General features: G+C 35.9%; 3 protein-coding genes and 1 pseudogene across 4 annotated transcripts; 2 read left to right on the plus strand and 2 right to left on the minus strand.

The window, feature by feature from the left end:
• Positions 1-3,967: 3,967 nt before the first annotated feature.
• LOC143614385 (sucrose nonfermenting 4-like protein) lies at positions 3,968-9,084 on the plus strand. The gene is made up of 13 exons (XM_077087864.1): positions 3,968-4,404; positions 4,498-4,585; positions 4,675-4,857; positions 4,928-5,062; positions 5,151-5,210; positions 5,407-5,496; positions 6,323-6,457; positions 6,547-6,691; positions 6,771-6,944; positions 7,028-7,091; positions 7,185-7,254; positions 8,587-8,698; positions 8,808-9,084. Exons 1-13 carry the CDS (start codon positions 4,304-4,306, stop codon positions 8,897-8,899), a joined length of 1,449 nt encoding a protein of 482 aa, XP_076943979.1. The 5' UTR covers positions 3,968-4,303; the 3' UTR covers positions 8,900-9,084.
• A 1,304-nt stretch (positions 9,085-10,388) lies between these two features.
• LOC143603092 (anaphase-promoting complex subunit 7-like) lies at positions 10,389-14,660 on the plus strand. The gene is made up of 18 exons (XM_077080024.1): positions 10,389-10,558; positions 10,691-10,759; positions 10,911-10,961; positions 11,086-11,220; positions 11,303-11,365; positions 11,446-11,561; positions 11,666-11,750; positions 11,848-11,907; positions 11,997-12,042; positions 12,157-12,230; positions 12,315-12,365; positions 12,434-12,634; positions 12,703-12,747; positions 12,840-12,933; positions 13,702-13,847; positions 13,923-14,152; positions 14,238-14,298; positions 14,390-14,660. Exons 1-18 carry the CDS (start codon positions 10,490-10,492, stop codon positions 14,474-14,476), a joined length of 1,683 nt encoding a protein of 560 aa, XP_076936139.1. The 5' UTR covers positions 10,389-10,489; the 3' UTR covers positions 14,477-14,660.
• An 812-nt stretch (positions 14,661-15,472) lies between these two features.
• LOC143603189 (beta-amyrin 16-beta-monooxygenase-like) lies at positions 15,473-17,413 on the minus strand. Its single transcript, XM_077080092.1, has 4 exons — positions 16,855-17,413; positions 16,141-16,600; positions 15,874-16,061; positions 15,473-15,793 (listed from the first exon to the last, which is right to left on the minus strand). The coding sequence occupies exons 1-4, from the start codon at positions 17,338-17,340 to the stop codon at positions 15,488-15,490; spliced, it is 1,440 nt and encodes a 479-aa protein (XP_076936207.1). The 5' UTR covers positions 17,341-17,413; the 3' UTR covers positions 15,473-15,487.
• A 689-nt stretch (positions 17,414-18,102) lies between these two features.
• Positions 18,103-21,057, minus strand: LOC143603291 (cyclic nucleotide-gated ion channel 17-like; annotated as a pseudogene). Its single transcript, XR_013148036.1, has 6 exons — positions 20,609-21,057; positions 20,160-20,354; positions 19,760-20,061; positions 19,493-19,604; positions 19,118-19,354; positions 18,103-18,785 (listed from the first exon to the last, which is right to left on the minus strand). The product of XR_013148036.1 is annotated as a cyclic nucleotide-gated ion channel 17-like (transcript).
• Positions 21,058-24,950: the final 3,893 nt, after the last annotated feature.

Below are 24,950 nucleotides of genomic sequence, written 5' to 3' on the forward strand. Positions count from 1 at the left end.
ACAACAAAAATTGGAGCTAGTGGGGGAAAGAACGAAATTGTTACATTTTTTAAAATATTTTTCTTTTTTTATTATTTTATGTTTTGGAATATGCTCATGTTGAATAATTTCATAAGAAAACATTTTACAAAATAACAAATAATCAAATATGAGTTATAAGGAAATATTTAGTAGTTTATGAACTTTATGGTTTAAAGTTTAAATTTTTGTTATTTTGAGAATCCGAATTTGATATTCGGTTAGATATATATATATATATATATATATATATATATATATATATATATATATATATATATATATATATATATATATATTATTTTTGACATCTAGGAATAAATATATTAATGAATTTAATTGAAAGTGACATTAAAATCATAATAACTTGAAATATTTAGAAATGGTTATTTAAATTAATTTTTTAATTTAAGCCATGAATATTGAAAAAATATGAAATGGTCAAATTCATTAAAATTCAGTTTTTGAATAATCGGTGAAAGTCAAACTATATAAATAAACTTCATATAAATAGTGAGAATCCGAATTTGAATGGTGAAAATCGGTTTCTAAAATGTCATATTAATTGTGTATTATTTTAAAATGTTAAGCACGATATTATTGGAAAGTATATAATAATGTTTTAACTTGCGTTGACATTAGTGATTTAATTGGCTATGATATTAAATTTCAAATGAATCAAAATTATTAAAATATATTAAATGGACTTTGACCAACAATAATATATGATTGATTATATAAAAATCAAGTAAATTACATGAATTGTGAAAATACATAAATACATGAATAAGAACAAAAATATACATGAATATTAAACAAAAAATAAGAAATCTTATCAACAAATTCTCAATTCCTGAAATTAGGTATATCAAGTTGGGAACATAACCTGAAATGAGAAATTAAATATTAATATCAATATTACATAATAAATAAATTACCAATATGGAAGATTTAAATTATGTAAACAAATGTAAAATTGATGTTCTAATTGATAACCGGAATATTTGAGAAAACGAAATAGGGAAAATCTCCATTGTATCTTTGATTTTGATATAGACCTAAAGAGATTATAAGAAAATCATATAATAATAATATAAATACTAGGATAGTACCCGTGTTACACACGGGTTGAAATAGATTAATAACAAAATCTATATAGACAACCATAAAATTTTATAAATAAACAATAATATGTTAACGTTCGGATAGCCAAGCCAAAATATTATATACTCACATTGTGTACATAAAAAGTTAATAGTTACACAAACTTGAGTATATTAGCAAAGTCATGAAAAGATTAGAGATTAACTGTATTATCCCAACATAAACTTCAAAATATCCGTCCAAAAACAAAAGTATTTTGCTTTATAACTTGAAAAACAAAACAAACCATGGAATATGATTAAGTATTAAACTAGAATGTTAATGTATGTCATAATGAGTTTATGTTAAAATAAATATCTAGAGACTTATGTAGAACTAAAAAAATAATGTGTAAATGTAATAATTAGCATATACATATAGACATATATAAGAAACTCAATTATGTGTGTTACACACGATTAAATTTATAAAAGTAACAACATAAGAACTGGTAAAAGAAAATACTTAAATTTTTCAAACCCGTGTCATTTATCCAAATGATTACATAAACAAAAACGGAAAACAAAAACAATTGTAAATGAAATAAGGAATGATATGATAATCGGACATTAGAGTAGCAAAAAAAACCTTACCGGGAAACGGCAACTTCAAAATATCAATTCAATCTTGGATTTTAATATACAACCTAAAGAGATTATAATAAAATCATATAATAATTATAATAAATATAAAACTTTACCGGAAAATCGTAATAACTTCAACATATCAATTCAATCTTGGATTTTAATATACAACCTAAAAAGGTTATAAAAAAATCATATAACAATTAAAATAAATATAGAACATTACCGGAAAAAGATATAACCTTACCGGAAAATCATATAACATTATTGGCCATTAGAGTATAAAATATAATCTTAATGAAAAACGATTAATTCTCATCTATGTTACCGGAATATAGGAGATAGTGGATGTAATAAGCCGGAAGAGAGAGAGAGAGATATATTAAAATGATTAGGGTTGGAAAATTTTAAGGTTTAAATAAGGTGTATAAGATAATTTAACAAATACAGAGATAGGAATATGTGAATTACCAATGATGTGACATTAATGTGAACACTCTAAGTTAAATGTCATGTGAAACATTGTATTGCTTTAATAATATTGTAAGATAAGTAAACTTATTATTAAACACACTTCATAGTTGTATATAGTTAATTTATTACCAACAATTCAAATTTCTTAACTGAAGTTAATTTGTATATAGTAAACAGACTTATTATTAAACACACTCCATAATTATATTTATATATTTAATGGTCTTTATTCTCCCGATACATGTTGTGTATTAAATAGTTTTTGTCGTGTATATATTACTCCTTTTCGACATTATTTATAGCTAATAATTTCGTATTTAATATAATCAAAATGCAATAAATGTGTACCAATGTATAGAAAATTATATTGGTTATCGAATGAATGGATGGTCTAAAAACTGATCAGCCATCAAAAGTAGGTAAGACAAAATGCTTTTCATTGTTTCATTGGTTTGCTCCAAACCACTTGCTCAAAACCGAACTTGCCCAATATCATTTCCAAAACACTATAAATGTATATGTAGAGAAAGCAAAACATTTTCGTGTAGTATGAAAATCATGTACACGACGTGTATAACACGACTACTTAACTAAAACACAACACCTTTAATCACACAAACATGTTTAATAAGTTGGTCACATAACACACACAAAACATTTTGCGTGACTCACTTAGCACAATTAATAAATAGCAAAACATAACCAACACGGTGAAATAAAAGTTACCAAAACTTACAATTCATAAAATCCTTAACAAATCATGTTAATCGGTATGAGAGAAAATTTCAATTTAATATATTTAAGTATTTATAAATTTATAAATCTACATCATTTTGATACATGTCTTAAACAAGTTTTGTCAACTTATTAGCGTACTTAATACGATTCGTAAACATATTATTTGTGTCACGTGTCTGACAGTTTATATCCTTCTGTCCACGTTTCTAATCATGTCACTAAATCACCATTGTTGTTCATATGGTTTGTTCAGTTTTGCCATTTCATCTAAAAAGTTTTTTTCAGCATTTTGATACTCATGGTTTCATTTTCTTACTATTTTGGTCCAATTTACTAATTCCGTTAGCCGAGTTACGCTAAGTGGTAAATCACATGTATACCATCAAAAACACAGTGTTTAATTGTTAATTCTACCAATAATATCTTAATATTATTCGAACTGATCAATGTTGACATTGGGTCTCAATCGAATTGGGGATGTAATAGCAGTTGACAGTTTAATGGCTAAAAGTTAGCGGAGCTTGATTTGGTACGATTCAGGTTGTATGATGAACCTATTCGAAAGCCCCAAATATGGAATGGTATCGGTGACACATTGTAGAGGTGCAACGATCTAATGGTGATGGTTGGACGTAGATGTCTGAGGCTTGAGGATGGGTTGAAGCTTAGTGGTGTGGTGCCTGGAAAATGGAGTGGTGGTGCAAGAATACAAGAAGTGGGGTGTCGGAAAACCTTGGTGCCGTTACATCCTCTACACCCACAAACACAAATGACAAAACCGAGCAAACCATGACGACACCACGTACATGAAAAGTGACAGTTTTGTTTCAATTTATAAGTAACCTATTTAATGATCTAGTTATAGTTATGTGGTTTTAACCACTTTTATACTTGTGTTCCGTTGGTTCCCATCCGTTATAACCCAATGAAGGGTTGAGTACGTGACTTGTTCCCAACTGTTAAATACAATTAATTTTCCCCAAATTCTCATTCAGCTTTTCATTGGTTAACAAACATTAAAGCAGAATCTACACTACTACTGATAATAAAGCTTCGATCTTTATTATTATTATTATTATTAGGGTTTTATCCATTTCACGTCTGTATTGAGATCCAATTCCATTCATTCACATTAGGGTTCATTCACCTTTCCCCCAATTACTTATACCCGGCTTCAGTTTCTTCTATGCATGAGTTTGGTGTACAAATTACAAAGTTAGGGTTTGAAGAAGCCAAATTGAGCTGGGTTAGACTTTTGTTATCGATCTTCTTGTTGTAATTTAGACTTTATGGGTTTGATCTAGCTGCGAATTGGGGATTTAGCTTAATATGATCGGAAGTGGGGGATGGATTACGCCCGGGAAAGCGGTGGTAAAGGTTTAACTCCGGCGAGGTTCGTGTGGCCGTACGGTGGGAGAAGTGTGTATTTAAGTGGCTCTTTTACAGGGTAAGATTTGTTTATTTCTTAGGTTGCACGCCAAGTGTTCGTTTAATTGTCTGAATGAATAAATTTAATTGATGGTGTGTGTATTTTGTGAAGGTGGTCTGAGCATTGGCTGATGACGCCGGTTGAGGGATGCCCCACTGTGTTTCAGACTATTTGCAGCTTGCCACCTGGTTACCATCAGGTAATTTTTTTTACTTTAATGTTGTGTCATTCTTTAATAAAGTTTTATCTTCGTTTAATTGATGCTAACTTATTGTTTTCGTTTTGCAGTACAAATTTATAGTTGATGGTGAATGGCGACACGATGAGAACCAGCCGTTTGTAAGTGGTAATTATAGTATTGTGAATACCGTCCTATTAAACCGGGAGCCGGATTATAATTCTGCAGTCTTGAGTCCACATACGACTTCTGGTTCGAGTATGGATGTTGACAACGAGACATTTCAACGAGTGGTATAACACTTATTATTTATTTTTTTTAATTAGCCTTTTCAGTTTGACAATTTCTACTTTTTTATTGTAGGTAAGGGTTTCAGATAATACATTACATGACCCGTTGCCTAAGATATCAGAAGCTGACCTGGAGGCATCCCGTCATAGGATTTCTGCGTTTTTGTCTACACATATGGCATATGAGCTGCTTCCTGAGTCTGGCAAGGTCCGATATGATTGTTATTCTTTTGATAAAGTAATTAACTTGAATATATGGTTTTTTTTATTTTTTATTTTGGCTGTTTTGTTCCCAGGTTATTGCCTTAGATGTTGATTTACCTGTAAAGCAAGCATTTCATATCCTTTATGAGCAGGTATTTCTAATATAATTAATATCTTTATGGGAAATACATTCTTATAATGTTGTTATAGTTACCAAAACAAACCACTAACCTTAGTATGTTGTTATACTATGATATTAGCCCTAATAGTTATCTTATGTTTTGTTCTTGTGTGTTTCATAAAATTGTTCTCTTATACGCATGGTTTCTAAAGCTGAGTACCTTTCAGGGAATTGCTACGGCTCCTCTCTGGGACTTTAGCAAGGCTCAGTTTGTTGGTGTTTTAAGTGCATTGGATTTTATTTTAATCATGCGGGAGGTAAGTTCTATGCAATTCCAGTTTAACAGCGTTAAGATTACTGTAGTTATATATTTTCCAATTAGAAATATTTAAAAGGGGAAAAGGTCAAGAAAGTTAACCAAAGATCACAATTTATGACAATTTTTTGCATATTTAGGTATGAAAGTTCAGTTTTTTTATAAATCTATAGGGAAAATTACCAAGAAAGGAACCAACTTGGGTCTCCTATATTTGTAAAATTTGAACATTTTGCTTCTAATTTTGTCAAAATTGAACTTTTACTTCTATAAGTGAGCGAAAATTTAGTTGGACGGACCTTTTTCGGTTAGAAATATTTAGATGGAAAAATTGTCCAGAAAGGTAACCAAAACCCCAAATTTGTCAATAATGGGACCATATATTTTCTCTCTCATGATCAGGAGTGCAAATTCTTTTTTATTTTTTTGTGCAAATTTAGGAGTGGAAGTTCAGTTTTTGATAATTGAAGGCAAAATTGCCAATAAAGGTTTCCAATATTTGTGAAAGTTGAACATTGAACTCCCAAGTTTTTCAAAAACTGAGCTTTCACTCTAAATTTGTCAAAATTGAACTTTCACTCTTAAGTTTGTCAAAATTGAAACTTCCCTGCTATTAATGAGAGAATTTCTTGGTCCCCACATCATCAAATTTATAATCTTTGATTACCTTTTTTTGGACAGTTTTTCGTTTCTAGAATAAATATGGTGTATGAAGTAAGTATGTAAAGGGAGATTAAAGAGTTAATAATACACGGTGAAAAAAAATGACATTATTTATAGCATTTCTTGCTTTTAAATGACTGATTGTTACTTTAATTCATTTGCAGCTTGGTAAGCATGGGTCAAATTTAACAGAAGAAGAACTTGAGGGTCATACTATATCTGCCTGGAAACAAACAAAACTATATTTGGCTAGTCAAAGTATAGATCATGGTAAAATACTTTCTAAACGTCTAGTGCAGGTGAGTAACTAATTTCAATATTTTAAAAGTGTTTTAAATGACTATGTAGTATTTTGTAACTAGTGTATGTATCAATTGAGTTTGTTCAGGCTGGACCGGATGAAAATTTGAAAGATGTCACGTTAAAGATTCTGCAGAATCGAATAGCTACGGTTCCAGTCACTCATTCAACCTCAGATGATGGTTCATATCCACAACTATTATATCTTGCTTCGCTTTCTGAAGTACTAAAGCGTAAGGTTTTTATTTAAAAGTTTTATATTTTTCATTACTCTACTATACTAAGTGCATTTCTTTTTTGTTATTAATCCAGTTGTTTGCAGATACTTTAGACATTCTGCAAGTTCATTACCGATACTGCAACTGCCAATTTGTTCCCTTCCATTAGGCACATGGGTTCCAAAAACTGGTGAACCGAATAGACAACCGTTGGCAATATTAAGACCGAACTCTTCTCTTAGTGCAGCCTTAAATTTGTTTGTACAAGGTTTGTCTTATGACAAAAGTTGTATAACATTTATACAAGTGTAACTGTGTACGGTTTTACGTATTCATCACTTTCATTTGCAGCTGAAGTTAGCTCAATTCCCATTGTTGATGACAATGACTCGTTATTGGATGTATACTCTCGAAGGTAAATATATCTTTGTGTTTTTAATATACTTGCATCGTCGTCTTATGTTTAACATGGTTTCTTACTTCTTATGTGCCGGTTTATCTTTGACAGTGATATAACTGCATTGGCAAAAGACAAAATTTATACTCACATTAACCTTGAAGAAATGACTATTCATCAGGTAAGTATTATTTGATCAGTTAACCGTTTAATCTTAGGTTAAGTAGTATTTAGGGTATGATATGTAAAGTCATTAATATTGTACTCAGTAAATCCCACCAATAGCAAAGCTATGGTAGGGTCTGATAAGGGTAAGATGTAGACAACCTTACCTCTACCCCGTAGGAATAGAGAGGCTGCTTCAGGTGAGACCCCCGGCTCGATAGTAGTTTTGCATCAACCCTTGGACATAAGGCACATAGCAGTCAACCATCCGGACACCGGTCGGTTGGCGCATGTACCGTTGCCTCTCGGTTATCAACGCCACCACATGATGCATGATTAACCTTCCGCCACTTTTAACGTTATTTTCATGAAGTTAGTAAAATAACGTCAAAATTAGTGCAATTTCACTCCCCCCCTCTTTCTTGAGGGCCCACACATATATAAGTTATATATGAACACCGTAAGCGGAGCGTGTATGATATGTAAAGTAGAGGTGGTAATTTCAACCCATTTATTTACTAATGAATTGATGATTTGGGTTATTTTTATCTTAGCAGGTCAACTGGTAATATAAAATAAAGAGTTAGTTACACGAATGGTCACTGTGGTATGCCCTCATTGCAGTTTTGGACTTTTGGTCCCTAATTTTCAGCCAATTACTGGTATAAAAATACTAAAAAGTAACACCAATGGTCCCTGGAGTGGACGGGCGTTAAGTCTTCTGTCAATTTTTATAGAAATGACAAAAGTACCCTTATATTAATAACAAAACAGAAATATTTAATGTTATTAGGCCCGCCTATATATAAAAACAAAATAAAGTATACTTAAAAAGAGTGTGACCTGCCGTCCACCTACTTTTAATGTTTTAATTAATTTATTTTACAATTAAAGGGTATTTTGGAAATTTCACGCACTTAATAGAACAACTTAAAGCCTATTCACTCTAGGGATCATTGGTGTTACGTTTTGGTGAACTATTGGTCTAAAGTCTAAACCTGTAATTCTTAAAGTCAGGACTAAAACCGCAAAATGGGCATACCACAAGGACCAACTGTGTAAGTAGTTCTTAAATAGCTATTAAAGAAAGGTAACGGGTCAAACAATGTTCATAACTTCACAAACCATCCGAAATTGTATTTTCATATAATTGAAATAACATAACTATTGTAGTAATAGTTTTTGACATGCTATGCAACATAAAAAAGTAAAAACATTGGACAGTAAGTTTTGGGTTGACCCAAACCATACCAAAATTATCACCTCTTTCGACTCAACTTGTTTCAGTATTAATTTGCTTTTTATTTTTATTAACAAACTCTCTATGTGATGTTTCTGGTAAAATCAGGCTTTGCAGCTGGGACAGGAACCGCTTTCTTACGGGTCAACAGGTCAAAGATGCCACATGTGTCTACGCTCTGATTCTCTGCATAAAGTCATGGAAAGATTGGCAAAACCAGGTACTTGCTCACCTTTTACATGCGTGACATTTCAAGATAATAATAACCAAAATTGACCGTTTGTAAGTTAATGCGTTAACTATTTGACTTGATATGTGTTTTGGGTCAGGGGTAAGACGAGTTGTTATTGTGGAGGCTGGAAGCAAGCGGGTTGAAGGCATAATTTCTGTAGGTGACATATTCAGGTTCCTGCTTAGCTAATCGATTTATAAATTTTTTTTTATAATTCTTTCAAGCTTACAACTGCAATTTCGCCTTCTGTTTTGATAAAGTCTCGCTAGAGCAAAAGGCATGTAAATCCCAATTGTATTTTGTTTGTTTATGATTGTGACTCAACTCGACTTGCCTTTGTACTCTGCCGCTTTGTAGAATGCAGTTTTACCGGCAACTATGGTTTTCTTATAGACAATTAGAATTATGGAATGGTGGGCTGTGTTGAGATTGTTGGTCTTGGTTACTTTTAAAATACATTACCAAGTGTCTTTATACGAGTGTTTCAATGTATCTTGTAACATTTAAAATTTTTAGTGTAGTGTTGAAAATGTGTCATCATTTAGTAAAGGGAAATAAATATTATGAATGATATTTAATATTGTAATTGTGAAAACATGGATTATGATGATTTAGAATGAACATATGTTGTTATTGCTTAGTTGAGTAAATAGAGATTTTCCAAACATAGTATACATGGTAATTGGTAAGCTTCTTTTGGACCAAATGCTTCAATGATGTTAAGTACACAAACATGTCCATGAATAGATCATGTTTAAATTCTTTAGGTGCAAATCACAAATGACAAAAATCACTTTACTATAAGAGTCATCGTTAAACAAATAAACGTGCCTAATATATTCTCACTCACAACAATGGCTATTGGTAATGTCCGAAGAGGGTGTGTTAGGCAAACCTTGAGATGCTACTCCCGCTAAAAAGCCTAAAATGCTTTGCTCCAAAACCCCATTTTTTAAGTTTCTTTTTGTGTTACATTCATAGGTTTTGAGTATAGTCTTTCATGCAACATAAAATACATGTAAATAAATTAAAAAACACAACCATTTTAAAATTGATAAGTTACATTATAGTAGCTACAAATAGAAGCAGCAAAGGGGAGAAAAAAGAAGCACTAACCCTAACATTTTCTTGGTTTGAAGTTTTCTTTGGTCGAAACTTAAAACCGAAACACATTCAAAGGTGGCAAAAGCGTACTAAAAACCGATTTTGAAGTTTCAAACGATTTTTAACATAACACCCAACACAGCAAATGTAATAATGGTTCATCGGTTTTGGTTTCAATTTGAATCATAACAGGATTGCGTCCTGCCTAAATGAAACCGATTTAGAACTAATAGTAACGGGCTAACATGTAATTTGGGTTATCGCTTTGAACTAAATCAAGTTTCCTAGAACCAATAACCAAACACACAACTTGTTTCAATTATATTATTTTTTGGTTTAAACTCTTTTGGAACCAAATAACAAATAAAAAAAGAAAATACTAACTTTATATAGAAAACTTTTATCATATCATAAAACCTAAGTTCATACTTTTATCAGTTCATAAAAAAAAAGGAAAAAGAAAAATCAGTTGAAAAAATGCTGGTACAAATATCAACAAAAAATAATAAGATGACAAAAATTACGAAAACACCACCGTTCACAAACCATTCAAAAGATTTGGAAGCTGCAAAAGGTTTTGAATTCAATTTTGTTTTTGTGTTGACAATCAATTTCAGATCAAAGGCGGGCTTTTACTAGTTTCATTTCTCATCACTCAACTCAATAATAATAATAATGGATGTTCCCAAAGATCAAATGTCTACTCTGCTCGATTCTGGCCTCTTTAATTCTGCCCAAATGCTCGTAATAATTAATTCATTTTACTCATTATTATTATTATTATTATTATTATTATTATTATTATTATTATTATTATTCCATTCAATTAAACTAGACCTAATTCAATTCGTGTTTGTTTCATTTGATTCTGATTAGGGCTGTTTTCTTGCTTCTTCCTCTTCTGTCAGCAATGACTCCAACCCCCATCTCAAAGCCGAAAATCTGGTAACTTTTTTTTTTTTTTTGGATATTAGTGATTATTTATTATCTTTTTGAATACCCTTTAAGCTAAAATTTGATTTTGTTTTGAAATTGTTTTTGTATTTAGTTTTTTTAAATTTTTTCAAGAATGATGTAAAAAGTTTAATGTTTTCAGGCACTCTATGGTGATTCCTTGCTTCAAAATAAGGAGTACAGAAGAGCTATTGTAAGTTTCTTTACTTGACATCTTGAATCTTCAAAGTTTATGTATGCAAAATGTGCATCTTTTTAAATTTAATGAAACATGTTATTATGAATTAATGTTTTTTTGTTTAATCTAAACTTTCTAGCATGTGTACAAGCAAGCATTACAATGTCACAAGATTGTTCCTAAAGTAAATGCAACACTTAGAAGCTCATTATCCTCGTCAAACAGGTCTTCTTCCCCAAATTCTTTCAATGCATCTGCAATAAACGAAAACGAGGTAGTATGTCATACTCAAAATTGCAACCTGTCATTTATTTATACAATTATGTTAACCAATTGTTTTACTGTTTAAAAATCAGGTGAAGTTCAAAATTGCAACGTGTCACTGTGCCATAAACGAGAATAGAGCCGCTCTTGCTGAGGTTTGAATAATATTCTTGTTATATAAATTATCGTCGGTTACCTATTTTGTCATAAACCTTAAAGTTATATAATCCTGCAGATGGAATCTATTCCAAGCAAATCAAGAAACTTGCAGATGAATCTATTAATGGGAAAGCTTTATCGGTGGTCTAAACATAACCGCCCTGCTGTTGCTTGTTACAAAGAGTGCCTGAGGTATGCCAATAATAATAGCTCACTTTTTTCAGTGGTAAAGTTTATCAGTTATTTTCTCACAATTCTTTTATTACTTAATGTGCTGATTTTTTTTTCTTTTGCAGGCATTGCCCATATATCCTTGAGGCAATTACATCGTTGGCTGAGTTAGGTATTCCAGCAAAAGATATATTTTCATTGCTTCCACAGGTTTGTTGAAGTCATCTTCATGTAGTTTAACCGTAGCAGTCTCTGTTGGTTATTTAATAAATTGTAACTAACTTTCTGCTCAAATTTGTTGTTTCAGACACCTAATAGAAGTGGCAGGCCTTCTTTTGATCAGTTTGATTCCAGTCGTTGGCTGCAAGTGAGTTACTGATGTATCATTGTATTTGATTTATTGGTACTTTTATAACTTTTACTAATTGTTATTATGTTTTAATTATTTTACTGCAGCGGTATGTTGAGGCACAATGTTGCATTGCATCAAATGATTATAAAGGTTAGTCATTTTACTCGCCAATACATTTTGATTTTGTTTTGGAATGTTAATGCATTGACCCTTTTACTTATATTCAATAATACATTAGCATCATTAATATCAATATGTCCTCAGGTGGCCTAGAACACTTCTCAGAACTTCTTCAGCGTTTTCCTAATAATGTTCACATACTGCTCGAAATGGCAAAGGTCAGAAATACTCTTTCTAAACTGAATCCTATATTTAAAAATATTTTGTGAGTTTCCAAGTTAATATGTGATAAAACATTAAAGGTGGAAGCCATTATTGGGAAAAAAGATGAAGCCATTATGAACTTTGAGAAGGTAAACAGTATAGATTTGAATATGTGACATCTTGAAACTCTGACTCATTTTGAGTTTTATTATTGTAGGTTCGGTCAATTGATCCTTATGTGGTCACATATATGGATGAATATGCTATGCTTTTAAAGCAAAAATCCGATCCACTAAAGTTAAACAAATTAGTGCATGATTTGTTGACCATTGATCCCGCCAGACCTGAAGTGTTTGTAGCTTTGGCTATTATGTGTGAAAGGAAAGATGAACGGGCCGCCCTATCTAATGCTGAAAGAGTAAGATTATTAGATATAACTGAAATAATATAATTTTTGTAATCATATTTAACATTCTCTATTACCAGAGTATTCGAATTGATGAGAGACATATAACCGGACACATAGTTAAGGTATTGCTTAAAACAAAATACAACTTTAAGTTGATCGTTTTACTATATTCAGTTTTAACAAATATGTCAATCTGATGCTTTTAAACTTGTAGGGTAACTTGTTTCTATCAATGAATCAACCAGAAGCAGCTGTGGGTGCCTTCAGGTGTGCTCAGGAATTGAAACCCGATCTTCGTTCTTACCAAGGTTAGTTTACTATCAAAACTGACAATACATATATACGTGCGTGCGTGTGTATGCATTAGAATTAGGGTTTGGAACAATTTCATACATACAACATTGAAAATATCATATATACCCAATCAATACTAAAAAGTATCATATATACCCAACTTTAACCCTTTAGAAGGGGATATGTGATATTGCTTGGATATTTTCAATGGTTGTACCTTGTAGGGTCATAGTTATCAAAGGTGCTAAACACACTCAAGGCGCTAAGGCCTCACCTATGGCCTAGGTACCGTGGTGGCATTTACTTGGTATGGTTCATTTATGTTCGTTAATTTACGTTTTTATTTAAGTTTGTGCGTTTGTGTATTCATTTAAATTTTTAAGCCCGTTGCATTTTAGTCTAGTTTTATTAACTTTTTAGGCCCAACAGATTGATATTCACGTTTACTTGTAACTTGTTTTTGCTCAGTTAAGTTCGTTTATGTTCATGCGTTTATGCTTGTGAGCCATTTGTTTATGCTATTAAGTATTAACGGACGAACATGAACTGGCATGAACACATTACTTTTCTTAATGAACGAACCCAAACAAAAAATCGCGTTCGTTTAACTGTTCGTGTTTGTTTGTTCTGTTAAAGTTAAACAAACAAACACGAACATGTCTGTTCGTGTTCATTTGGTTCATTTACAGGACTAACTGTAATTACACGACTCAGTTAAATTTAGTCCATTACTTTTACAGAAATAAGACTAGACTTTTATGATTATGAATCGTTTAATTCAGGATTGGTTCGATCTTATTTGGCACTTTCAAAGACAAAAGAAGCATTATATGCTGCACGTGAGGCAATGAAGGCCATGCCTCAATCCGCAAAGGCTTTAACACTCGTGGGAGACGTTTACGCTAGTAATTCTAGTGGTAGAGAAAAGGTATTATGCTATTTCAAATGAAAATTTTGAGTAAGTTTAACAAGTTAACCATTGACCTAATGTTGACCTAAACAGGCGAAGAAGTTTTATGAGTCTGCCCTTCGGCTAGAACCCGGTTACCTTGGGGCTGCATTAGCATTGGCTGAGTTACATGTGATGGAAGGTAGAAGCTATGAAGCGGTTGCCCTGCTTGAACGGTACCTTAAAGACTGGGCCAACGACTCGCTTCATGTGAAACTGGCTCAGGTTTTTGCTGCCACAAATATGATGCAAGATTCACTCTCACATTATCAGGCTGCTTTAAGGTTGTTAAATGTTAATCATCATATGTTTAGTATTATACTGTTTTATATAATGCTTATCATGTTGTTGTATGCATTTATGATTCAGGATTAATCCTCTAAATGAAGCTGCAAAGAAAGGGCTTGAAAGATTGGAGAAGCAAATGAAGGTTTGTTTGTTTGTTTTAAAACATATTATTTAAATTTATGTGTTGACCCGACCTGGCCCGAACCGACTGACTTGTCTATTAATTGGTTTAGGGAGTTGACCCGGATGCTCCTGAAGAAGAGGAGGATAACGATGGTGATGATGGTGATGGTGACCCTGAAGATGCAGAGCTTTTATAATGGGTGAAAGGTAATGCTTATTAGTAGATGAATGTTTGGCACAGAAGTTGGTCAAAACCGGTCAACTGTTGAATATTAGTCTGCTCGTGTAGGTCTTGTAAAAACTTATCTTTATATGAAGTTTGACTGTTGTTTGAATATCGGGCGCCTTTGAGGTTGAACATTTGTAAGCTTGTAAAGTAAGTTACATATTTAAATCGTACTTGAAAACCTTTCATTGAATTTGAATTAAGTTTTTGTATTCTAAACTGGGTTAGCATTTGAACCAAATTTTGAATTTGGTTTTCGAATTCAGATTATGTCTACAGAATTCTTATCTATTTATAAAAATATACATTTATTTATTTAATACGTTTTTCTTTCTTTTCATTTGTTTTTTGAATTCAAATGTGAATAACCTGCAAATCGACCCGATGAATCCCTGTGTACTAGCATATGAACTAGTCTTCAGAACCAGTTTATTTCCACTTATATATTTTACTTTATATAGCCCTGCTTGCGGTGCGCACATATGATGTATATATGTGTGAGCCCTCGGGTGGGCAAAAGTGAAATTGCACTAATTTTGACGTTATTTTACTAATCTCGTGAAAATAACGTTAAAAGTGACGGACGGTTAATCAGGCATCATGTAGTGGCGTTGATAGCCGAAAGACAAGGGTACATGCACCGATCAGCTGGTCCCGATGATTGAGTGCTATGTGCCTTATGTCCAAGGCTTGATGCAAAACTACTATCGAGCCGGGGGTCTCACCGGAAGCAGCCTCTCTATCCTTATGGGGTAGAGGTAAGGCTGTCTACATCTTACCCTCCTCAGACCCTACCATATCTTTGCTATTGGTGGGATATACTGAGTACGATGATGATGATGATGATGATGATGATGATGATGATATTTTACTTTATAATACAAGCCAAAAGCAGAATACAATAACTAAATACCATAAATCCAAAGGGAAAAAAATACAAAAATAATAATTTATTAATATGATGCAAATGCTGGATAGAACCTCAAGCTTGTGTTTTATGAGGAATGAGCTTAACTGGAAGCCCATGAACTGGCCTTGGAAGTGGGTCAATGACCACTTTCTCATCAGGAATTAGCCTCTCCCAGTTGTATCTAGTGATTATGTTGTGCATAAACACTAGTATTTCCGCCCGTGCATACTCGTTTCCAGGGCACATACGTGCTCCGCCACCAAACGGCACAAACGTGTATGGTGTGGGTCCCGCTCCTTCAAATCTCGAGGGATCAAACTTCTCGGGATGTGGGAAGAATTCGTGGTTTCGTTGAGTGTAATGTGGAAGGTAATGTAGCTGTAAATACACATGACAAAAATGTGTTATGTGAAATTATATAACTTGAAGTTTGATGACTGTTTAAAGATATGGTTTACCTTCCATCCTTTTGGGATTGTGAATCCACCATATGTGAAGTCGGTTTTTGCGACACGAAACGCGCCAACGGTTGGTGGATGCATCCTTAGCACTTCACACGCAACGTTCCATGAGTACTTCATTTTACGAAGGTCGTCCCAGTTCAACAGTTCACCTGATGGTTTCGCCTTTGCTATCTCGGTTTGCTCTTTTTGTTGACACAATAACAATGATACACTCGGTTAGTTAACTCTTTAAGGACGTGTTTAGTTCAATGTTGGATTTACCTTTTAGGACTTCTTGGTAGACATCCGGGTAGTCGACAAGCATCATCATAATGAATACAACCGTCGTGTTAATGGTGTCGTAACCACCGATTAGCAAGCCTAATAAGTCACTCGACATGTCACCATCGGTTGTCGGGGCATTCTTTGTGTCCTGATTTCGTTTATCAACCTCGACAATCATGTGAGAGAGCAGATTCTGCGACGGGTCAGCAGTTCCATCAGCAAGATCTTTTCTCCTTTGTGCGATAATGCCACTAATAACTTCGCGAATCCTTTTCGATGCTTTGACTCCACGGTTAAACCTTGTACCCGGGATGTTGATTGGGACCGATATGATTCCACCAGCAGCCTCCACAAACGGAACCGCAAGCTTCTCCAACTCTGTCGCATCACGCACTCCTAGTAGCAACTTTACTGCCAACGCGAACGTGTATTTTGCGACGAATGGGCAAACCTCAACCTGGTTTACCAATCCGTGCCAGTAATATTATTATTATTATCGATACTAATGGGTCACTAGAAGTCTAAAACCTTATATTGACTGAAGTAGTTAAAATACCAAAATATTTAATGTTTCATGGGAAAACTAGATGTGGGTAAAGGTGGGATTTACCATCGGTAACTGCATTTACCGACAGATTAACAACGGAAATGACCGTTAATGATACTCATTTATTTTGTAGTGTAGAGTGAGTTATATATAAAACAGCTAACCTGATCGCGGCCGGTCCAGTAATCTTCCAAATGCTGTCTCAACTCGGAATCCATATCCGCGATATAATTCTTAACAGCATGAGCTCTCAAGAACGGCGGCAACAGCTGGCGGACCTTGGCAGATTCCTCGGTAACCGACTTATTGTTCGACTTCTTGATAATACTCTCGACGGAACTCGGCCACCATACTTCAACAAGCTTGTTTTCATTAGAGAAAAAGAACTTATTGCCTTCAGGGCCGCACAAAAAGGCCATCTTTTCACCAAGAATTGATGTTTTAAAGACATACCCGAATAGTTTCCTTCTTTGCATTGCGAACATCTCGTTGGTTCCGCTACGGAGCCTTTTGAAGTAGTCGATGCTTTCGCCGATGATCGGCCAGCCGTAGTTTCCGGGAACGGTTGATTTTTGGGTGAAAACATGGTGCAAAATGAAGATGGTGATGATGGGCAAAAGTGTTGAAGAAATTAAGAGGATGGTGTCCATTGTTACTGAAGAGTGTTTGCTTGTGTTATTATCATGTGTTTGTGTGTGTGTATATATATGTGTGTGAGAAAGGTTGACGTTATGTGGAAGATGACAGGTTCTGGTATTAAGGAAAGAAAGGACAATAATAAGAATAATAGTAAGCCAAACAAGCACAGGCATTTGGGCTATTCTATTCTATGTCCTTTGGCTCTCTCCGTATATTATTGCGTATTTGAGTGATATATATATACATGTAATCTGCTAAGCTCAAACCTAAACAGGTTTAACCTAAATTATTATACAACATAAAAGTACCACAGTTTTTTACTTTTTTTAAATTTTTTTGTTCTCCATTTTTTCATTTAGTAATACAATCATAGATAAAAAATGCTTGATTTTATGATGTAACTTTAAAAAAAAAATTAATGTTTGTACTCTAATTAAAGTCTTTATTAAATATGTGAGGTAAATGCACCATCTGTATCCGTATGAAAAGTCTTATATTGCATCCCGGTTTGCTTCTCGGTCTTTTCTTTGAACTTCTTTATTGTTAGTAGTTTTGGACTTCGGTCAACCTGAGAGACGAATATTGACAAGTTAGTCATAGTTGGTTAAAAATTGATGGCTAAAGTTGGAAAAGCTTGGTCAAAAATGATTATTATATATGGGAATTTTCCCAAACATTTCACACACATATAAACACACTATTAATTAAGTACTTGATTCATGAATGCCAACTTACAATGAACTGCACATGTATCATCAATAAACTAATTTAACCTAGTCATCATCAGGATCAACAGAAAAATCAGGTTCTTCTGGTTTCTGCAGCTTGATCAGTTCAACCTCTTTCGTTTTCAAGATTCCCCGTCGTGTGTTTTTAGCAAATCGTGACGCTAATATCGTGACGTTAAGCGAATTTGCATCGGATGATGATGCATTGCCATTATGTTCGCTTGATGATTCACTCATGCTAAGGTTCCATTGCAGCATTCTTCTCTTTTTAGCCTGTCTCCAAGCCACCTAAATAAAACACGCGGCCCATGTTCTCCAATGATGAGAATAAAACCGAAATGTGTGTTGAAGCTTTTTACTATGCAACTTTCTGAACTGATTGGCAACGAACTTTAGATCTTCTGCGTGTAAAGAAAAAGCTTCAACTTCACTTAATGCTCTAACTGTTCTTGTCGAACATGGTAGGTTTAAAGTCGATTTTCGGAGTAAGGCCCATGTGAGCAACTCTTCACCACAAAAGTCACCGGGCTTCAAAGTAATCGAGTTGAAAAATCCCGTTCGACCTCCATTAGTCGTGAGCTATCAAGTCCTCCTCTTATTATAAAAAGCATCTCTGAAACCGGATCACCTTCTCGTACTATGTACGTGCCTTGAGTACTTAGCGATGACACTAAACGCGCACATATAGCGTCCAATAGTTGATTATCCATTTGAGAGAAAAAAGGGACCTGAAAAATAACAGGGTTTTTTTTAATATTTATTGATTTGACCCGTTAGAGATCTAACATCATGCAAATCAACTCATTGGTAAGTAAACAAGTCAAAGTTTCCACCTTTAGAAAGTCAAAAAGATATTAGCTAAAATGAAATGGGTCAACTGGTCAAAAGTCGTTATAACGTTCTTTTTAATGCGTACAGTCTAATAAATTGTTTAAATCAAAAAGTATTCAATTAAAGATTGTTTAAAAAAATTAAAGTTGGATATGACCCTGTCCAACCCGACCCGTTTTGTAACAACTAAAATTCAGCATAAAGTTGTTAGTAACGGTTCATATCTTACACGTCGAATGAGATCAAGACACAAGTGTCGTTGGATGTCTCGCCGGAGGTCTTTAGGCAAATTACACAAAATAGATTCTTCATCAACACCGCGTGTTGCGAGCCACTTGTAATGTAGAAACTTACAAACACGTTCTCGCAATTCACGAGGCAGTTGTCTATGTCTCATCCATGATTCTGTGTCTCGACGTCTAAGCCTCCACTCCTCCAGCCTTGCAGTGATGGATTGCAGGTAGGTCTACAAATAAATAATAAAAATTGTTAATTTGGATTTGACTAATTAGCAGGGTACTGGTGGGCCATGAGTTTTCCAGAATAGGTTTTCATGTTCAATAAGGAGTAGTAACTAAAAAGTTTTGTTCATGCTGCATAGTACCTGCGTATTTCCTAATAAATGGGAAAATAAAACAAGTCCCACAACGGCGATGAGTACAGAGAAAGATGTTTCTCCAATAAACGTGGTCGTCGACAGAGTCTGTCCATATGAACTGTGCATGTAGTGAAAACAGAATGGTAAATAACTAGTGAAATACTAATGTTTTAGAAATAACTGGTGAAATAAATATTATAACTAAAAACTATGTTACTACAATAATAATCTCTTTATCAAATAAAGCCATCTAAGAGGCAGTTCCCATTTTACCTTAAGTTTCTTAGGCCCCACCATAAGCAATAGCAGCATTTATGAAAGAAACCGAAAGAAAAAACCCCGTTCGCAACAGCATCTCCAAATATCCCATATTTGAAACTTGTAGTGTTGTTTGGATCACAAGTTTTAAAAAGTTGTGTTCTGTTAGCCCATGTTCTCTGATTTTGATCGTATATATTCCGACACCTCAAATAACGAGATAAACACTTCATTCGATTATTATCGTGTGCGCAAGTAGATTCCCAACATGTTGCAAGCCTTTCAATTGACAACAAGTACCATGATGCTCCTAAAACCTACACACCATGAGTTAGCTAAATAAAGACCGATAAAAATCAAAACTTTTAGAAGTTTTAATTAGTATAATGGTATTCAAAGTTGGGAAATAACTTACATGACTAGCTAACATGTATAATGCAAGATTATATGAAACTCCAGCCCAAACGGTTTTGGTGACGACTCCGGTAGTTTTGATAATTTGAGAGCTTAAAGGAAAAATAAGATAAAGCCTTGGAATATATTGGAAGAGGACAATGAATACTAAAACATTGCTGGTGCAGTTAGCTGGAACAATGAACCATATGGCAATCTGAGTAAAATTTAAAAAGAACACAATGTGAGTTTCAAATTCCATAACTTTATATCCATAAGAATGAGAGAACCAGACGGAATCAGCCGTCTACTTCCCTCACAAGTTTCTTGGACCTTGTTTTGTACTACTAATTACAAAATGATTCTAATTATTCAATATCACATGATCGCTCTCGAAGACGCACATCCAAACACAACTATTGTGTAAAAACAAATTAGGATGAACTAAAAGAGGGTAAGACAAAGTCATGCCTGAGGTAAAGGCAATGTTGCAAAAAGATCAACAAAGAAACTCGATTTCAGATACCGACGCACAATCTTCTTCTGATCCATAACAAGTTCTCCTCTACCAAACACTCTTGAACTTGGTGAAACATAAGCAGTCCTGAACTTTATAGCTATATGCAACATATATAACATATCCGCAATAGTGCGTAAACATGCAACCGAAATCCCTACACTCAAGTTAGACCCCATGCATTGAGAACCACCCGGCCTACTTTCTATATAAGGAACATAAAAGAACAATGGATCCACAAAAAGTGACACTAAACAAGAAACAAGGAAGATTCTATTCCATTTTAGGATAACTTCACTTCCGGGGTCCAGAATCGTTTTTCCTTTTGACTCATCATTATTTTCATCTAGGTGAATTCTTGATTTTCCAGATTTGATACCCGCATGACTTGAACTTGAATTCCCAGTTTCGACGGTGTGAAACCTATGGAAGTCATCGTTTGTGAAGAGGTAGGTCCCAGCAGAGCCCAGTTGGACCCGCAAGACTCACCTTAAACAGGGACGTCTGCGCAGAGACCAACTGGATCCGCAGGACCAACCATGCTCAGAGAAGTGACGTCCTTACGCGCAGTATGCAAGCTGGTCCCGCAGGAAATGCCTCCCATGGTGAAGGACTCCGCCTGTTCCCACAGCCTCGGATACAAGCCATGAGTGAAGGCCACCCGCGCAGCATGGCTACACGCACTAGGCACTTAACTCTCCCCAGTGTCACCTGAAGGAATGAGCAAAGGCGGGAGGGGGAAAACTCCCGCCTAAATAAGCCAGTCCGTATGATGGAGGATCTTTTGTGTGATACCTGACGAGGTACAGACAAAAGATCTGACCAAGAATGCGACAGCTCACTGACAGCAGCATGGCAGACAGCACGCCACAGCACTGTGACCAATAGCCGCCGCCTACCCACCAACTCCTGCCATACCACGTGCCTAGCCTGTTGTTGGCAGAAGAGGAAGAATGCACGACACGCCTGCTCTGTGTCAGCCGCTACCTATCCACCACTCACAGGCAGGGCACGTGCATAGGTTACAGTTGGTAGCGTGTTGGGCCGGCTAAACCCCTTGGAAACCTACCTTCGGCTATAAATACCCCAAATGGTATGACCATCTCATCTTATCATATTATCATCATATATACCTGATATCTGCTCTAGCAATCTCTTAATATACTTTTATATTTAAAGAGCAATCTAGTCTGATTCTCACGCCGGAGGGTGGTCACAAGGAGGAACCCCCCCCTTCTCAGTGACGAGCTCACGGTGTCTGTTTTGCAGGTTATCAGAAGAACCATCTTCCAAGGGTCTAACCCCTCGTGGGAAACAGCTCTCCAACCCCTAGGTTACCAGTAATCGGTCGGGGTTCGACTGGTGTTTCTTCATTGGCGCCATCCGTGCATAAAGCTAGAACTTCATTTTTCTCCAGTTTTTTCAAACTTCTAGAAAGATGGTTAAAGAGACTCCGGTAACCACAACCCCAGCTACTGGAGGGAATACCGGCAACACAGTTTTTACAAACACTACCCCGGTTACCCAAGCCGGGGCAAGTGAAGTAAATTTTACGAACACTACCCCAGTTACCCAAGCTGGGGCAAGTGCAGTAAATAATCGCCCACTGGGATTCACCGATACCCAGTTTAAAAAACGAACAAGACTCCCCCGCCAAACTCTCGAGGAAGTTAAGGCATGGGCGGAGGCACGACAAAAGGAATTCCAAGCTGAGTTGGACGAACGCTTGCGTTCCGTCCAACAGGCCGACGAATTCGAAGAATACTTGGACAATGACTCGGAGGAATCCGACTCCGACGCGAACCCTCGCCATAGGGCAAAAGGGAAGCGTAAGGAAACGGATTCCCAACCGAGAAGGCATTTTGGACAAGCCTTCAAACCAAAAAGCACAGGTGGAAGTCCACGAGACTTCTCCAAAACGTACAGACCGAACGTTGCAAATGCGGGAACGTCCAAATTTGCAAGGGACATTGCGGAAGCAATTGCCCCAAAAAGTGCCAAACAAATGCCCAACATAGGCACTTATGATGGTATGTCCGACCCAGACGACCATTTGAACAGATTCATAGCAGGGGCAACCGTCAGCAACTGGACGGAACCCACGTGGTGTTACATGTTTCAAATGACGCTGGTGGGGGCTGCTAGGGTTTGGTTTGATCGTTTACCGGTTAACCACATTTACGACTGGGCAGACTTCCAGCAGAAGTTTAGCCAACACTTCAGCCAGCAGCAAAAGTATACCGAGGAGCAATGGACAATCCTCAAATGCATACGGGAAGAAGATGAATCTCTACCAAACTTCATCACTCGCTTCAACTCAAAGAAGTTAAGTTTGGGCAATATCAGCGAGGATCTTGTTCGCGCAGCCTTCATCCAGGGCGCGCAGGACCCAGAGCTTATCCGCACCCTAACGGGTAAAGATGGAATGCCATCCACATGGGATGGCATCATGACAGCAGCTAAACGCTATGCGGAAACGGAGAAGCAACTGGGTAGAGACCTTCCGCAGAGCACAAACCTGTACACCCAGAGGACGAGAGAGGACAACATCCTCACCGCCCGATTGAACAAAAAACGGAAGCAAGGCATTTGGCAGTCAAGGGTAAACTTTGACACCTCATCCGGCTTACAGCATCGATTGGGTGAAAGGGATAATGTAAAGCTGCACCGGAACTCCAGATGGACGCCACTTACCAAAAGCGTCACTGACATATTTGCTACTGAAGAGCTCCCATGGCCAAAGCCTCCAGTAATCCGACATCGTCACGATGCTGATCGGAGCAAGTACTGTGACTATCACAGAACAAAAGGCCACAACACTGAAGAATGCATAGACGTAAAAGACATGGTCGAAACATTCGTCAGAGATGGGACGCTCGCACACCTCGTGGCGAAATAAAAGCTAAGCAGGCAGGTGCGTGTGGAACCATGGCTGGGGTAAACATGAATAAAAAATCAGCTTCAATATGGAGACTACATGCTGCATAAAGAACGAGATCCCGAAACAGGTGCGTGTCGGCTCGATGGCACTCCTGTCCCAACATGGAAGGGAGTTCAATTACACAGTTTGCATGTAATCAATTCCAATTTGTACAGAAAAGGCCAAGAGCCACTTCTAATGGAAATGATTCTCTTTCAAACGTCGAAGCTGATGATTTACATTTATACTTTTGTACACACTAATATGCCGGTTTTCACCGCATAATTACAAAAAACGTCATTGCATGGGAAGGCGGTCCTACCCGCACGAACCCAAAAAGCATGATAAACCTTCACGCAGGTCAGTTGAAGGAGAAAAAAGTTACCATATGAAAGTGCTGGCCTATCCGCATGAATCATTCGAGGGAACTGCACCAACCTGTCAACAACCGCGCGTGGGACAGTTCAAAATTCTTAAGAGGAAAAGGTAAACCTATACGCAGGTCAGATATGGGTAAAGTTATGCCATCCTAGTAAGTGCAAGTGACGGGTCTACCCGCACAATCACGAAAGAGGAAGCAAAACTTCACACCTATTATCAGCCACGTTCAAAGGTTAACTTATCCTCAACAGGCAAACCTTCACGCAGGTCAGTTGAAGGAGTTCAATTATTCCATTAAATGAAAGTGCCGGTCTATCCGCACGAATCATGAAAGGAAGATGAACACTAACCTATCAACAACCGCGCGTCGAACGGTTAAAACTATCCAACACTGGTGACGGCATTCACATTACGTGAAGTCGTTGCATGGGAAGGCGGTCTTACCCGCACGAACCCAATAACGTGGCAAACCTTCACGCAGGTCAGTTGAAGGAGTTCAATTATTCCATTAAATGAAAGTGCCGGTCTATCCGCACGAATCATGAAAGGAAGATGAACACTAACCTATCGACAGCCGCGCATCGAACGGTTCAAAACAAAATTCTTAAAAAGGTAAGAAAAACCTACACGCAGGTCAGGTATGGGTAAAAGTTTTGCCATCCTACCAAGTGCAAGTGACGGTTCTACCCGCGCTATCACGAAAGAGGAAGCAAAACTTCACACCTATTATCAACCACGTTCAAAGGTTAACTTATCCTCAAAAAGTAAGAAAAACCTACACGCAGGTTAGATAAAAGTTAAAGTTTAGCCATCCTACCAAGTGCAAGTGACGGTTCTACCCGCACAATCACGAAGGAGGAAGCGAAACTTTAACCCACTATCAACCACGTTCGAAGGTTCTTATTCTAAACACTTGGAAAATTGCTATTTTAAACTAAGTATGCAAGTCATAAGTTTATAAAGCAAAGAATCCAATGAAAGGAATAACAATCGTA

The sequence above is a fragment of the Bidens hawaiensis genome, unplaced genomic scaffold (assembly GCF_021521415.1).
Source record: "Bidens hawaiensis isolate Kalapana, Puna unplaced genomic scaffold, B.hawaiensis_p1.1 tig00000237_1, whole genome shotgun sequence".
Taxonomy (NCBI): domain Eukaryota; kingdom Viridiplantae; phylum Streptophyta; class Magnoliopsida; order Asterales; family Asteraceae; genus Bidens; species Bidens hawaiensis.

What these genes read in the sequence shown, in the direction of transcription:
- LOC143603092 (XM_077080024.1), top strand. Translation starts at nt 10,490, where the DNA reads ATGGATGTTCCCAAAGATCAAATGTCTACTCTGCTCGATTCTGGCCTC. An exon ending in TGTTACAAAGAGTGCCTGAG is followed by an intron (nt 11,562 to 11,665) that starts GTATGCCAATAA and finishes TTTCTTTTGCAG; the next exon opens with GCATTGCCCATATATCCTTG. An exon ending in GATTGGAGAAGCAAATGAAG is followed by an intron (nt 14,299 to 14,389) that starts GTTTGTTTGTTT and finishes TAATTGGTTTAG; the next exon opens with GGAGTTGACCCGGATGCTCC.
- LOC143614385 (XM_077087864.1), top strand. Translation starts at nt 4,304, where the DNA reads ATGGATTACGCCCGGGAAAGCGGTGGTAAAGGTTTAACTCCGGCGAGG. An exon ending in TGCCACCTGGTTACCATCAG is followed by an intron (nt 4,586 to 4,674) that starts GTAATTTTTTTT and finishes TTCGTTTTGCAG; the next exon opens with TACAAATTTATAGTTGATGG. An exon ending in TTATTTTAATCATGCGGGAG is followed by an intron (nt 5,497 to 6,322) that starts GTAAGTTCTATG and finishes ATTCATTTGCAG; the next exon opens with CTTGGTAAGCATGGGTCAAA.
- LOC143603189 (XM_077080092.1), bottom strand. Translation starts at nt 17,340, where the DNA reads ATGGACACCATCCTCTTAATTTCTTCAACACTTTTGCCCATCATCACC. An exon ending in CTACCAAGAAGTCCTAAAAG is followed by an intron (nt 16,062 to 16,140) that starts GTAAATCCAACA and finishes GTCAACAAAAAG; the next exon opens with AGCAAACCGAGATAGCAAAG. An exon ending in CAATCCCAAAAGGATGGAAG is followed by an intron (nt 15,794 to 15,873) that starts GTAAACCATATC and finishes GTGTATTTACAG; the next exon opens with CTACATTACCTTCCACATTA.